Source organism: Cynoglossus semilaevis, chromosome 6 (assembly GCF_000523025.1).
Source record: "Cynoglossus semilaevis isolate Cse_v1.0 chromosome 6, Cse_v1.0, whole genome shotgun sequence".
In the NCBI taxonomy this organism is placed as follows: Eukaryota; Metazoa; Chordata; class Actinopteri; order Pleuronectiformes; family Cynoglossidae; genus Cynoglossus; species Cynoglossus semilaevis.
In genome coordinates this window covers 18,540,903-18,554,976 of record NC_024312.1, presented here as the reverse complement: position 1 = coordinate 18,554,976, position 14,074 = coordinate 18,540,903, and the positions used below count along the sequence as shown (strand labels likewise).

At 40.4% G+C, this 14,074-nt stretch overlaps 1 protein-coding gene and 1 long non-coding RNA gene across 2 annotated transcripts; both read right to left on the bottom strand.

Moving 5' to 3' along the window:
- Window positions 1-2,983: 2,983 nt before the first annotated feature.
- On the bottom strand, window positions 2,984-5,646 carry LOC112487156 (uncharacterized). The gene is made up of 3 exons (XR_003049968.1): window positions 4,606-5,646; window positions 3,947-4,096; window positions 2,984-3,009 (listed from the first exon to the last, which is right to left on the bottom strand). It is a non-coding gene; the product is annotated as an uncharacterized LOC112487156 (long non-coding RNA).
- A 393-nt stretch (window positions 5,647-6,039) lies between these two features.
- On the bottom strand, window positions 6,040-13,769 carry taf3 (TAF3 RNA polymerase II, TATA box binding protein (TBP)-associated facto). The gene is made up of 7 exons (XM_008312569.3): window positions 13,399-13,769; window positions 11,930-12,172; window positions 9,675-11,494; window positions 9,512-9,594; window positions 8,505-8,784; window positions 8,151-8,257; window positions 6,040-6,999 (listed from the first exon to the last, which is right to left on the bottom strand). Exons 1-7 carry the CDS (start codon window positions 13,562-13,564, stop codon window positions 6,885-6,887), a joined length of 2,814 nt encoding a protein of 937 aa, XP_008310791.1. The 5' UTR covers window positions 13,565-13,769; the 3' UTR covers window positions 6,040-6,884.
- Between the last annotated feature and the right edge of the window lie 305 nt (window positions 13,770-14,074).

Below are 14,074 nucleotides of genomic sequence, written 5' to 3'. Positions count from 1 at the left end.
TTGGCCGGTGCCATGCTCGGAGGCACCTCGGCAGCTGGTGGACTCGAACTCGAAACCCTTCCTCAACCACCAAGCCACCAACCCCCCTTGTATTAACATATCTTATCTTATGTCTTATATCGTTTTTTGGATTCAATACTGAGGTAAAAGCCAAGAACAATAAATTCGCAGAGCTCACGTGTACCTAGTTTGATAAAAACTGCCAACTGATACTACTGTGCCAGTACCTCAGCATATCCCCTAAGACGGGGGGCGTCAAACTCAAATTCACTGTGGGCCAAAATTAAAAACTATGACAAAGTCGCGGGCCAAACTTGATATTTATTTAAAAATTGACTGGAAATGTGCACGTTTTCTTCTACTTCTCTCCAGATATGTAATTTATAAAAATAAAAATATAATTTTTTTTTTTATACAGAAACCCCCTTTAGTTCTCTAGCCTTTTGAGTTCCTTTTAATTTAACTACAAATCCCACCAGTATATAGTGGCTACAAAATGGTGGACCAACTCTAATACACATTTGATGATGATCTCACGGGCCAAATATAATCACACCCGGGGCCATATATGGTCCACGCACCTGAGTTTGACACCTGTGTCCAAAGAGCTCCCTGCCTTATAAGAAATAATTTTTTTTTTTAAACTTCAGTTGTCCGAGTGTCACGGCTCCATCTGTCCAGGGTGTGTGTGTGTGTGTGGTGAAAATTTATGATCTAACAGATGCTAGCGACAAGCGTTGACTGTATGAGACCTGACACCAGGGCGGTGATTGAAGACGGCGAGAGAGACTGACACCAGCAGCACGAGTGGAGCTACTTTACACTCGACCGTGTTCAGTGAAGCAGCCTGAGCAGAGACTCCGAGGCTGGGACGTAAGTAAAAGCCATTTCCATATCAGTAGCAAAGTAATATTCAAAGGAACCCTTACATCTGATCACTTAAAACTGAATTTGAATGAGGCCCCAAATGGATTGAGAGCAGAGCACTCTGGGTCAACGTTAAAAATGCTCTTAATTTCCGGTTGCATTTTAATATCCTGGCCTTTTGTAAAAACATACTTTAATCTTCAAAACACTCTTGTGTGTTACTTTCTTGACTCTCGGTGCTGCATTAACCCGGTAAAAGTCCTCAGCGCGGGGCCGAGGAGGTGATTCTGCGCAGGGAAAAGTAAGCGGTGCTCGCTGGAGCTTTTTTAACTTCAAATGTCACATGCGGCGTTCCTCCGCCTACATTTCAGAAGCGGCTGTGCGTCCGCAGCGCGAGCGTGTGGATGTTTTCCCTGCGATAAAGAACTGAGCCGCGTTGAAATGTCAGTCTACTTTGCATGAGCAAAAGCCACCGTACTTCCCGTTTCCTTTGGGTTGCACATCACTTTTTCCACTTCCTCTTTAAAGGAAAGCAGGCACGTGGCTGAGCTATTGCCCTTTATGGCGTTTTATATGGCCCTTGAAATACGGCCACATTGTAGGGACGTTTTAAAACCATTCCCTCTAACGTTCACACCTCTGGTTCATCTAGAGCGAACAATCAGCCCGGCGCTGCATGATGTTGGACTTTGGAATTAAACTAGATTCCCTGGAATAACTCTACACAAAAAGACCAACAGTTTCTGCCAGGAATTGGAACCGATGAAGCCCTCGCTGCAAGGCAGGAGCCAGTAACCCTTGTCCACCCTTCGCCCCCATCATCTGTAACAGATCGAATTTACTTTGACAATACAATACAACACTTCTGACTGACCTCTGCTGTCCACTGACTTCTGCTACTTTTTTTTAAATGCCTTACTTTTCCTGGCTCTGCTTGACCTTCAACGCAGAAGAGCTCAACTTTTAGGTATGAAAACTAAACACGGGTCTCTGGGATTTAAACATAATGAAATCTGTTCCCCAGGGATTGGAGACGCACCGTGGGGGGGGAGGGGCGGGATCAGACCAAGGTACAGTCCAGTAGCTGAGTCTCCTGTTTACACTGATTTACAGTGATCAGATAAGGTCAATGACATAATGAAGACTTCCAGAAAATCAAACGGCGTCTTATCATTTCACTTATCATTTCAAACTGCACTCCCGTCTTCACGCTCAGCTGGGTGAATTTTAATGGACTTTTTCTCCCAGTCCTCTGACACCGGCTCATTCAGGACACCACTGCTCTGCCAAGGACTGAGAGACTGATTTTAAAGCACTTCGGCTTCTTTAAAATTCACTCTGATGTGCCACCAGATCCAGCAGCTTCACATCTGAAACCAGTCAGCTCTCCTCTGCTGATTGTTCGAAAGGATTGAAAGGAAAAACAGATTCAGCTTTTGGAGCAGCACTTTTTAAAATAAAAAAAATAAATAAATAATCGGGACTCGAGACTTGCTTAACCTGAGGCTTTTAGGAGCATCTACTGTATTTTTTGAAGTACTCTCGACTTAAATGAGAATAGTCACGTGATGACAAAAATAGTGCAGTAATGCACAATGTTTAATGCTAGGGGTGATAATACAGTCCTTCACCCCATTTTAAGGCTCATTTTTAAAAAAAAAAATGGTACTTTGTTTGTATATGTATTCAGTAGAAAATGTACCAGTCTTCCTAACGCTCTGACAGATGGAGTTTAAAAACTAAGGTTACCTGTAGGAAACAAGCTTCAGCCTAGACATGAAGTGAAGGCAGCACAGAAATCTGACAGAGGCGGTGTCTTGCTAAAAAAAAAAAAAAAAATCCAGGTTTAGCGTCTGAAGTGTCTCTGCAGGACTGCACCAAAATGCTATTATTGGAACCAACCCCGTTTTAGAAAAGTTGGTCCACTTCCTTTTTTTGTTTTGCAATTAAAGCAACATCGTTAGTTTGATAAATCATGCGGTGAGACAAAAGGACAAAGAAATGACTTCTATCGGTCGGACAAACAAGCTCTGGTTCGAATGGTGGTTAGTGGTTAATAAGATCACCTGTTCCATCCCTGGTGGCCATTGATCTGGGTGTGGGGTTTTTTTTTTTTCGTCTGGCGATTGGCTCCAGCTCCTCCTGCAACCATGAAAAAATTAGCTTTACAACAATCGCAATGCCGTGGCACACTAGTGTGAGATCGGGGATAGATCATCAGGTTAGGTGACATCGCACTATTATTTATATACAAATACTTTGTCTGTGTTCCTCAGCGGGACCTGGACGGGCAGAACAATTAAATGTTCTTCAACTAGAGGGCAGCAGATGGCTACTAGAAACTAGAAAAAGTGAGTGACTTACAGCTGTTGAAGGAAATTCTTCTGTGTGTGTGTGTTTCTTCAATTCCTGTGAGTATATCGCTGTTGTTTTCAATGAAACAGGCATAGGTTTCACAGTGACTGTAAATTGTGAGTAAAAACTAGAAAAGTTGAAACTAGAAAAGAGCATCGACATTTCTGCTCGGAGGTGCGCCGTGGGTCTTTTTCTACTGTAAAATGTCTCCCGTGGTTAATGAAAGAATGAATAAGTGAATGAATTCATTAATGAGAAAAGACAGCGGTGATGTAAGAGCGTAAAGGTCATACAAGCATAAGCAAAGCATCAATCCAAAAAGTATCATCAGCCAATCCGAGGACAAGGTTTCTCAGCAGAGATTGTGAGCCTGTCACCTTCTACAGTTAAGACCACTGTCCAAAAAAAAAAAAAAAAAAAAAATCGGAAAGAAAAGATAAATCTGCGCGTGGTGTGCGCACGTGTGTGAAAGTCAAGCGGAGAGTTTTGATCTCTGAGCCCTAAGGTGGTGAGGCATTACAGTGATGAACATATGGTTTCAAGACTACTTAGGGAAATCACTGTGGTTTACCACAGTCTGTTCCTTCATTAAAAAAATACCACCTGAGACTGTGTCTTGTGAGGAGAAAGACATGCATCACTTTTTTTTTTTGTAAAGAAAGAAAAGTAAAATTCTCGAGGCCCACGTCTGTCTGACTGACTAAGAAGTGAGTCTGTTTTTAACCTTTTTAGTGGGAGGAGAGATGTTGCATCCAATAGAGGATAAGGATAAATGCGACCGTCCAGAAAATGGCTGGTGCCAAGACTTCAGATAGTGGTGACTGGAGTGTTGAGCAGCTCCAGTCAAACTGACGCGGTTATTAGCATCATTTGACTGTAAAAGATTAGAAGAAGAAGAAGAAGAAGAGTGTTGATAAAAGCCATGTAGACAAAATGAAAACACAACAAATCATTTTCCCTTTATCACATCAAAGGTCAGGGGCATGATCCAAATACATACAGTATATGTGAGTTTTATTGCATCGTTCAAAGTGTACCAACTTTTATGACCACGGCCTGTCCCGCGACTGCCACTGAGTGAGAACTCTTTATTGGATAAACGCTGTTTTAGAAAGGTGTCCTCATCATATACTCGTCAATTGTCGCGCTGTTGTTGCATTTCATAATTCAGGTTTTTGAATCCCTCCAACTTAACTGTTTTTAAATCTGAGCAAACTGTTAAAACTATTACAAACTCCATGACAAAATTTGATTTATTTTTAAATTTTGCAAAAAGCAAAATTAACCAAATGTCCCCCCAGAATTCTACAATAAATAGTAAACTATTTATTATTTCAACAAATAAAGATTTATTTTCACTGTGACATGGAACTTTGGACTTACCCTCTTGATATTCAGGCTCCCCCTGATTTCCAGGAGCAGAATCAGAGAGCCTTCTGTCCCAAAGTAGCATGCGTCATAAAAATAGTTGGTCCACTGATAACTGAGAAGGCCATGTTTCACTACAGTAGGAGGTTTTAAATCGTTAGCTGTGCTGCTCACACATTTCTGGGTGTTTCCTCGTGAAGGAGGAGACGTTGGAGCTCGGTTCATTTCACAGTATATTGTTGACTTGGACATTCCACATCCATCAACTCCGAGACACCTGCTACATTTCTGACAGACGTTCATACGTGTGAACGAACATGTCGTCGGCCTGCCAAGTTCTTCTGTACATGTAAAAGGATCCACGCCACAGCTACTGTGCCTCCAGTGTGACACCAAGCGGTCAGTTTGGGGGACTGCCGTGAATGGAACAGGAAGTGGCATATTTTTTTGCTCGAAAATTAGCAGCGACAGTTAGTTAATTTCTAAAGTTGTTCCAGACTTCGAATTCAGTATTATATATAAATATAAACGCAATGTTGCTAGATAACAGAGAAGATATGCTCCACTGCACTACGGTACAAAACACAATCCCCGTAGCGTAGTTTATTTTAACCTTAAAATTCAATTCAAATTGTTGTTGTTAAGGGGTTAGAAAAAAATACACTGCCCCCTAACGTCGTGATTTTAACCTTGGATTTGAGAGTTGACTGGAATTGAGTTTAGATTTTGAATGTGCGTGTGTGGTCTCACGGGAATTGCATGTTCTTTTGTATCAACCTTTAACTTGCTGTTTACCTACTTTAAATTATATAAATATTGTTATTAAAATAAATATCCAAGAATACATTATGATTAACTATAGCTTTGTCATGTTTAATTCCGGACCGACAATAATAGCACAGTAAAAGCAAAGCGTCAGAAATGGGGAACGATCACTGACATGGGCTAAAAGTGTATTAGCAAAACTCAAAGCACTTCGTAGTTAAGTTACACATTGCAATTAAAAAAAAACCCCTGCAGTTAATTTCAGTCGTACTCAGCTTCTACTGTCAGAACTGTGCCTGCAGTTAATTTCAGTCATACTCAGCTTCTACTGTCAGAACTGTGCCAAGGATTGTCACAGCATTTAAATAGCTGGGCAAAAATGTATTTAAAAATGTCTATTAACACATTAACTAAGTTAATATGCAGCCAAACTAAGGAAAAACTAAATTTTCCTACCGTGATGGACATTAAATTACTGGCACAAATTTGACCAGTCCCATACACCACGGGCAGGTGGCGTGTGGAATAATCAGTCAGCAGAAAATCACAAAGAAATGGGGTTAGTGCTTCCCACAGGTTGCTGCTTAGACAAGGTTTGAGCTCAATCTATAACCAAACATCGTTCTGTCCTCACATCTGAAATGAAAAAAAAAAAAGAAAATTCCACATCTGCAACTCGGGTTGTAAAAATATCTCCAATCTATTTTGTAAAGCAAAGGCAAACAAACAAGTATGAGGAGGTGAAACAGGAGGTGGAAGCAGAGAAGATGGTCACGGTGTACAGAAGCCGGTCGACAGATATGTTAGATACAGTTCCGATGGCACTGAGCTTTCATGTCTGTATGTCTGTGAGTACACAGACCATTTATCTTTAATATTGATTTATCAGAGAAATTAATTACATTACAAGCATGGCTACATTATAATTCTGAGACAAATCCAAGTGAAGAGAAAATAAAAATACAAACCTCAAATTTTAAAAAGATGTACAGAAAATGAAGTAATTTAAAAACCGAACCTGCGAATGGATGAGACAGGTCATAAATTCTTAGGACAAACTGCAACTGGCTTGATCATTGGTATTTACACTTTTATACACACGCCTGATGCGTCATCAGTATTTACAATGATACTGCAGAAAAACTAGAGTAAATGTATGGCAATGAGGCCATTTGATGGTGGTGACATGCAGGGAACGACTGGATGGTTTTCTTTTAGTTCTTACTGTTCCCTGTATTAACCGTCACAATCTGTTACAAACATAACTGTTTACAACCTGGTGGACAGGACAAAAAAACAAATAAGTTACTTGTGTACAAGAGATCACATGGGAACCAAGGCTGACTGATGTGCTGGCTGAAGCCTTATTTTTTGTTACACAATCACTAACATATTGGTGGTTTTAAAAATAATCGTAACATCAGCCAACGTTTTTTTTTAAAGGTTAACAGCAGTGCCATGAGGGCTCAATGATGGCTTTCAGTCTGAAAAAAAAAAAAAAGTCCAAAATATGTGCCGTTTGCATAGTTTCAATGTGGTTTGTGTTTCTTTTTCTTGTGTTTTTTGTCCTTCTTCTTGCTGGAACATTTAACACAGAACCATGACTGGTCCTCAGGGGGCGCTGCATGGATCCCAACACAGGGCCTGTACAGAGAAGAAGTTCATCTCAGTGAAAAATTGTCACATTACTAGTCCAAAAACAATTGTTTAATTTGTCTATGTGGCAGTCAAAACAAATACTCTTCCACTAGGTGGCAGCAAATGGCCAGAAAAAACAAGAATGGAGACTCAGAACTGTTGATCTTGTCTTTCTTTACTTCCTGCTTGTGTATCATTAGTTGTTGTGTTTAAACAGACTTAAGTAAAACATGGTGGATAGCAATTTTAAATAACTGCAGGACAATTTTAGGTAAATGCATTCACATTTTAGTTAAATCTTGGCTATTGAGGATTCAATTTAAGTATGACTAATATTTTTCTGTTTGGTTTTACAGGTACCTTTTTTTAATTTTCCAAAACAATTATTCGTTTCTTCTACAGGTAGCTTTTTTTTAAAATTTTCCAAAACAATTATTCATTTCTTTTAAATAGCTATTTAGCCAACATTTAGGATGTTAATCAAAATACTTTATAGGCTGTAGAAAGTTGTTGAAATTGGTAACACAACACTGTTCTACAGAAAAAAGCCATGTGTTCAAATAGTGTTTTAAATGTAACTGTTCAATTCAAACAACTAATAACTTGTTTAACTTTTAAAGACACAAACATTTTCTCCAGTAATGCCTTAGGAGGTACAGTGTAAGTGCTTTTTTGACCGGCTCAAAAACAATCATTTGTTTTTAATTATTCTATTATGGCTAGAAACCTTCATAAACAGAAAATGAAAACAGAATTCATTAAAGAATTTCAAGTGATGTTGCCCATTTCAAAAGCCTGGCAGCAGATTAACCTCTTTGGCAGAGGTGGAGGAATATTATGAGCCGTGTTAATCACAACATTAAAAAGTAATTCTGGCTAAACGGACTACAGCTGCCCAAGTGTTGTTCTGTGGTTCATCATCACAGTGTAACATTTCGAATGTTCATATAGCGGACTCATAAACAATGGTTATAGGTCTACTTAACACACTAAAGCGAAGAAAGTTGAAGGGGCCACAGACACGGTCATGAAAAAGTGTGTAAGGTTACGCCTCCATTTTCAACAAAAACAAATATTTTGGTACGCTTTTGCTGTTAATTAGATGTCTAAACACAAAGGAAACGTCAATCCGAAAAAAAACAAAACAATGTTCTCACCAATGATACCAGTCATCACAATCATCACATCCTATCATTGGACTGCCATCATCAGGTTTGTTGCATCCCGGACAAATCCAGATCTTATTTCCCCATTCATCTCGGATCTGAGGGCAAACACAAACCACGTTGTCATAAACAAAACCTAACTAACCCATAAACTGGGTTTGAATAACTCCATAACCACGCAACACAGTGGCAGGTAAGACTAATTTCATAGATTCTCTCTTATGCGGTACATTCACTGATCACCTACACTAAAATAAACCTGTAAACTGAATCACACTGAGAACAGATCCATTTGTCATAAAGCAGTGAAAACCACCATTTTACAATGCAGCATTAAGGACTCACCACGTAGGCACTGACGGTCTCAGTTACCACACTGCGGACTGGTGTTTTGGTGGGAGCAGCGGGAGAATGCACGGACGCCAGTGAGAGCAGAGAGGAAGGAGCAGGAGCCACGGGTAAAGGAGCCACAGGTGGAGGGAGAATGGTTGCAACTGGAGAAAGAATAGGGGGAGGTGGCAGTGGTGGTGGCGTTCGAGGGCGGTTGCCTGGTCCTGACTTGGCGACAGGGGTCTTGGGTGTCGGTGTCTTGGACTCTGAATTTGGAACCACCTTGCTGATAACACTGCAGTGGAAAGGAGAGAAATGTGTAGTTAAAAACCCCAAGAAAGTGTAATCAATGATAACAATTATCCTCAATTTTAGCAGTATTGACTTAAACGTAACTCACAGTGGGGGCGTTTTATTCAGACTTTAAGCAATCAAACCCTAATATTTGTGAGCACACAGGCTAAAAGCACATGATCACTGAATGTTGATTTTTGACAGAATATAACAGATTCATATGAATATATGACATGAAAAGGAAAATGGAAAAAAAACTTTTGCTGCAGTGAAATGTCTCTGCGAGACATTTTGCATTAAGCACAACAAAAAACGGGCTAAATTCAATCACTGATTATGTCATATGTAGATGAGGAAAAGATGAGAGCCAATCAGAGCTATGTTTGTCGATGAGGAAAAGATGAGAACCAATCAGAGCTATGTTTGTTGGTTCTGGGGCGGGACAACTAAATAGAGATCCCACTATTGTGAAACTATATAATATGTATAATGTAATGTACAGTATATGTTTATGTTGATGAATAATCCATAAACTACCATGACATCCATTATAACTAAATAACTAATATATGTTGGATAAATCATAGTAAATAGTAAAACGAATGACAATGTTCTATAAAATATACAATATAAAAATGCCATCAAAGCCAAGTTAAGATTTTTTTAAACATGAAAATATTAGAAATTGTAATTTAATGGACTAAAACCTATTTTATTTTTGTTCTTACATTTTGTCCTGTCCTGCTCCCACTCTGAGCGTCAGTCTAGGAATTACTGGTGAAGGGAGAGGAGCTGGAGTTTCCACTTTCACCTGAAGGAACAGGAAGAACACCTTTAATGTAAATAATACACAGAGACTCACAAACTGACAGACTGCACCACAACAGTTACCTTCTCTAGCTTCAGTTTCTCCTTTTCCTTTTCCTTCTCCTTTTCCCGTTTTTCCTTCTCTCTTTCCTTTTCTTTCCTCTTCTCTTCTTTCTCCCTCTCCTTTTCTTTGGCCTTCTCCCGCTCCTTTTCCTTGTCTTTCTTTTTCTTTTTCTCCTTCTTGTCTTTCTTCTTGTCCTTCTCTTTGCTCTTGACATCTTTTTCCTGGATCATGGGGGCCAAAGGAGGAAGAATGTTGGTCATCCTCAGACAGGCAGAGGGGCTGAACAGTGGAGGTACTTCACTCAGAGCAAACGGAGCCAAAGCCGACTGTTTCTGCCTCTCCTCCTTGTTTTTGTCTTTACCCTTCTCTCGTTTGTCTTTGTCCTTTTTGCTTTTCTCTTTATCTTTCTTTTTGTCCTTGTGCTTTTCTTTCTCCTTTTTAGGGGCATCAACATCTCTGGACTTGATCTTAATAGAACCCTCTGGCAAAGTAAAGTCTCTCTGAAGAAACTGGTCGTCGTCTTTTAGTCCTAACTCCTTCCAAGGCATCTTGATGTCTTTGGAGAACTCCTTGGTCTTATCCTTGTCCTTCTCTTTGTTCTTCTCCTTGGTTTTGCCTTTATCCTTTTCCCTATTTTTGTCTTTTTGCTTGTCCTTGTCCTTCTTTTTCATTTTGGTTTTAAGCTCCTTCTTCAGCTTCTTCTTGACATCTCCCGATGATGCCATCTTGTTTTTTTCCTCAAACACCTTAATCAAAGGTTCTGGCGTCGGTGGTGAGGCTGACCCTGACGACACGTACACTCCTTGACTCGGTGGGGCTGCAGACGGACCCCCCTGGTTGACCTTTCTGATCACCTCGTTGATGGAATCATCCAATGTCCAGTTCCCTTGGGCTGCATGTGCCTGCGGATGAAGAGGAGTCGACGTGTCTTTTATAGAGTTGCCCAATCCAATGACTTTAGGTGTTGAGGGCTCCATAATGGTCAGTCGTCTTGGACTGGAGAACCCATTACTGTCTGAATCAGAGCCTGAAGAGAAAGCAAAAGGGTCTGGCTCTCGCTCCGCACACGCTCTGGCAATAACGGCATCAATGGAGTCATCAATGGCTGTATTGTCAGGCTCTAGTTTCTTAAACGTGCCCTCAGCGACCTCTCTATCAACTATATTTTGACGCATGTGTATGTTTTCTTTGCCCATCCTCTCGTTGAGTGCTGACATGGGGAGCTTATGCAACACCTCTGTCTTACTTGGTGGTTGAGCAATTTTAATAGAAGCCATCTTTGGGCTCTTGGGGCTTTTAGGACTCTTTGTTCTGCCTGGAGATTTCTTCCTTTCCTTAGATGGCTTTGGGGATTGGATGGGACTGCTGCCAACCGGAACAGAAATGACCCCTTTAGGGGACTTAGTCCGTTGCCTGCCAGGAGAAGAGTCCTTGGGCTTTCTACCTGGAGTAGTGAGGCCCTTTTGATCTGAATGTTTAGGTACTACAGGCTGAGGTCTGAACGGAGGCAGGGCTCCAGAGGGAGATTCAGGTGACAAGGAATCCAAGCTATTGTGAGAAGGAAGAATGCCTGGGGGAACCCGTTGTGAGTTGAGAGAGGTAAGAGGCTCCCGCGGCTCAACACCCCACTCTGGGCTCATGCCAGGGTACATACGCGGCCTCTTTGAAGTAGGCATCATACCAATGGCCGCATCAGGACTGTCTAGGTGCCTCTTCAGAGGGTTGTTCTCATCATTCACCGTCTCATCCTCTTCAATCTCCTCTTCATCTTCTTCTAGCGCCACCTGCATAGCTTCAGCTGAGGTGCCCATGTCAGCAAGGACCTCCTCCTCTTCTTCTTCTGGAAAGACACAACAAACAAGGTGAACAGGACACAGGTTCTAGGAGCTCACAAACTTATTTTCTTAAAATGTCACAGTCTGAATGTTTGTCCATTTCGTTTCAGTTCATCTTGATCATTAAACACTGCCAAATTGAACAAAAAAAACCCTCATATAGTATAAACTACTTTTTTTTTTTTACAACCTACTTGCCTCCCAGCAAGTTAGTATTTGTTAAAACATTCGTAAAATTCGTTTAAAAGAACTCGTGTTGGTAAAATTATTTAAAGAAAAACATTATTATAAAATTATAACATTTTATTTATTTACATTATAAAAACAGCAGAGTGCTTTCTGACTACCGTCAGCCCAGTTTTCATTTGGATGATTTTATCAACCTATTATATGCAGTCCATAAATACAGTATACCACAATTAAGACGACTGACTACTGACCTTCTTGTAAGGAGACCAGGGGTGGTAAGTGATCCGGAATGTAGTCCTTCCTTTCCACTGCATCTCTGGCTCCAGGCTGGGGGAACTGCAGGACATTATTTTTGCTCACAGGAAAGAAAGGTGTTTGTTGAGCGAAGGCCACCGGCTCCAGGTTGTGGACATAGTCCTCCAGTTCACTTAAACTCACGCCCAGCAGCCTAAACGCCTGGCTGATATCATCCATGACAGGATCTGTTCTTCCATCTAGAATTTGAACAGCATAAATTATTATTCATATTGAGACTAAAGATGCTGAGGGTACTAGGTTAATAAGTGTTTTTCTGATATGCCTAATTTGTCACAGTGTACATCATAAAATAAAAGAGATTACATTACATTACAAAGGACAATGTATACATTACTATATACAGTATAAGGAAATGATCGCCAAAAGCCCTTACACAAATGCAGCTGTTAGATATTTTCTAGAATTCCAACCTTATTATTTTCCCATTTGCATTTTTTCTATAGCTTGATTTCAGTTTTTAAGTGATCATTTCAATCCGATACTTTCTGAAATCACACAAACACATTTTTATTAACCTCAAATGTCATATTAGTAAGGCAATTAAAGCGTTGGAAATATACAGACCTGTCATTTATAGCAACAAAAGTTTGATGTTTAACCTCAGGACTTGTAAGAGACCAATCACCTCACATATACAATTTTTGAATGATTATTCATCTAAATATACATCAAGAGTGTGGCTGTTTTTGGGAAAACTGACTACATGCTTAGTCATCATGTTTTGGAATAGGCCACTGTAGTAGAGCTAATGAGACAACATGTGAGACGTACTGTATATATGTAAGACGTGCTATATGCCACGGGATGTACATTAAGCAGAGGTATGTTTAAAAAATGCACTTTTACTCGGGGTAATAAAATGTTACAGCATGCACTGCAAAAACTGTAGCAAAAATAAAACAAAATGGTTTAAGTATGAGGCTCTGAAACTAGACCATTAGCGCTAGGTTAAAATAACCTGGGACAAAAGGTTTGAAATTCTCAAATTCTCAAAGTTCTTGTGTAAGACCTCGATGAGAGGGAGGGAGAGGGGATGTAGTTCTAAGCACAACATTAAACTGAGCCACGAAATGTCGCTACATCGCACACAGCGTACATTTAGAGCAAGTAGCAACGTTCAACAGGTTTTAACTCCCAATGACTCAGACGTTACAAGACTACGATGTGGGTTGCTAAACGTAAGCATATGGCATTTAGTGCTATTTAAGTGCGTTAACTTCAGTTGAGCAAGACAAAAATCACGGTGACAGAAAAAAACAGCACAGTAATGCTACTGTACTTTTTGACACATCAACCTTTGCTAGGGGGCGCCAGCTGCAGAAACAATCAACAACAACGTGATACACTACTTTATGGGTTGTGGTTTACAAAAGTAATAAAAGGAGCAATGCGGTGCACTTACAGAGCTCAGAGTATCGGTGGCAGGCCCTGGCCATCTGCTGAATATACCGCTGAAGGACATCGGAAAGCAGGTCGCATGCAGTGAGCTGAACAGCATCCCAGCCCAGAGCCTGGCAGATCTGCGCCACCGACACACGCAGCAGCGAGCGGGCATAGCTCTCGCACATCTCGATGACTTTGTATCGGTATTAAACCCGCTTAATTCCGTTCCCCTATCATCTTCTCGGGTAACATATTTCACGGAACCCACCAAGGGTCAGTAAAAAAGCCGCTAACGCGGTAAATATCAAGTATTTACTTCAGTAAATATATTGCCGCTTTTGCCAGAGCCGCCATCTTGTTTCAATCGATTAACCCGTCCCAGAAATCCAGTTTGTACCTGCGCAGTAGGTCCGCGTCTGACAGAGCACTGCAGCTATATTCAAGAGCGTCATCACTGCCAAATGCGGCGCATAAAATCTTTAGCATAAAATCTTTATCATTTTATCATTAAAATTCTGAAATTGACCACAAAGTCATACACTTTCTCTTTCAAAGAATTATGTCCTTCACATTTTAATTCTAAATCTTCTAAAATAAAGTCAAAATGATTATTTTTCAGATTTTGTGTGATTAAAGTCGGGCTTTCATCTATAAGAGACAAAATATAAACGTAGAGTTTCTATACTGTTAAAAAT

Excerpts from the sequence above, each read along its gene's own strand:
- taf3 (XM_008312569.3), bottom strand. The coding sequence starts at position 13,564 with ATGTGCGAGAGCTATGCCCGCTCGCTGCTGCGTGTGTCGGTGGCGCAG. Across the intron at positions 12,173-13,398 it reads CCACCGATACTCTGAGCTCT|ATGGAAGAACAGATCCTGTC; the intron begins GTAAGTGCACCG and ends TTCAAATTCTAG. Across the intron at positions 11,495-11,929 it reads CCTGGTCTCCTTACAAGAAG|AAGAAGAAGAGGAGGAGGTC; the intron begins GTCAGTAGTCAG and ends GTGTCTTTCCAG.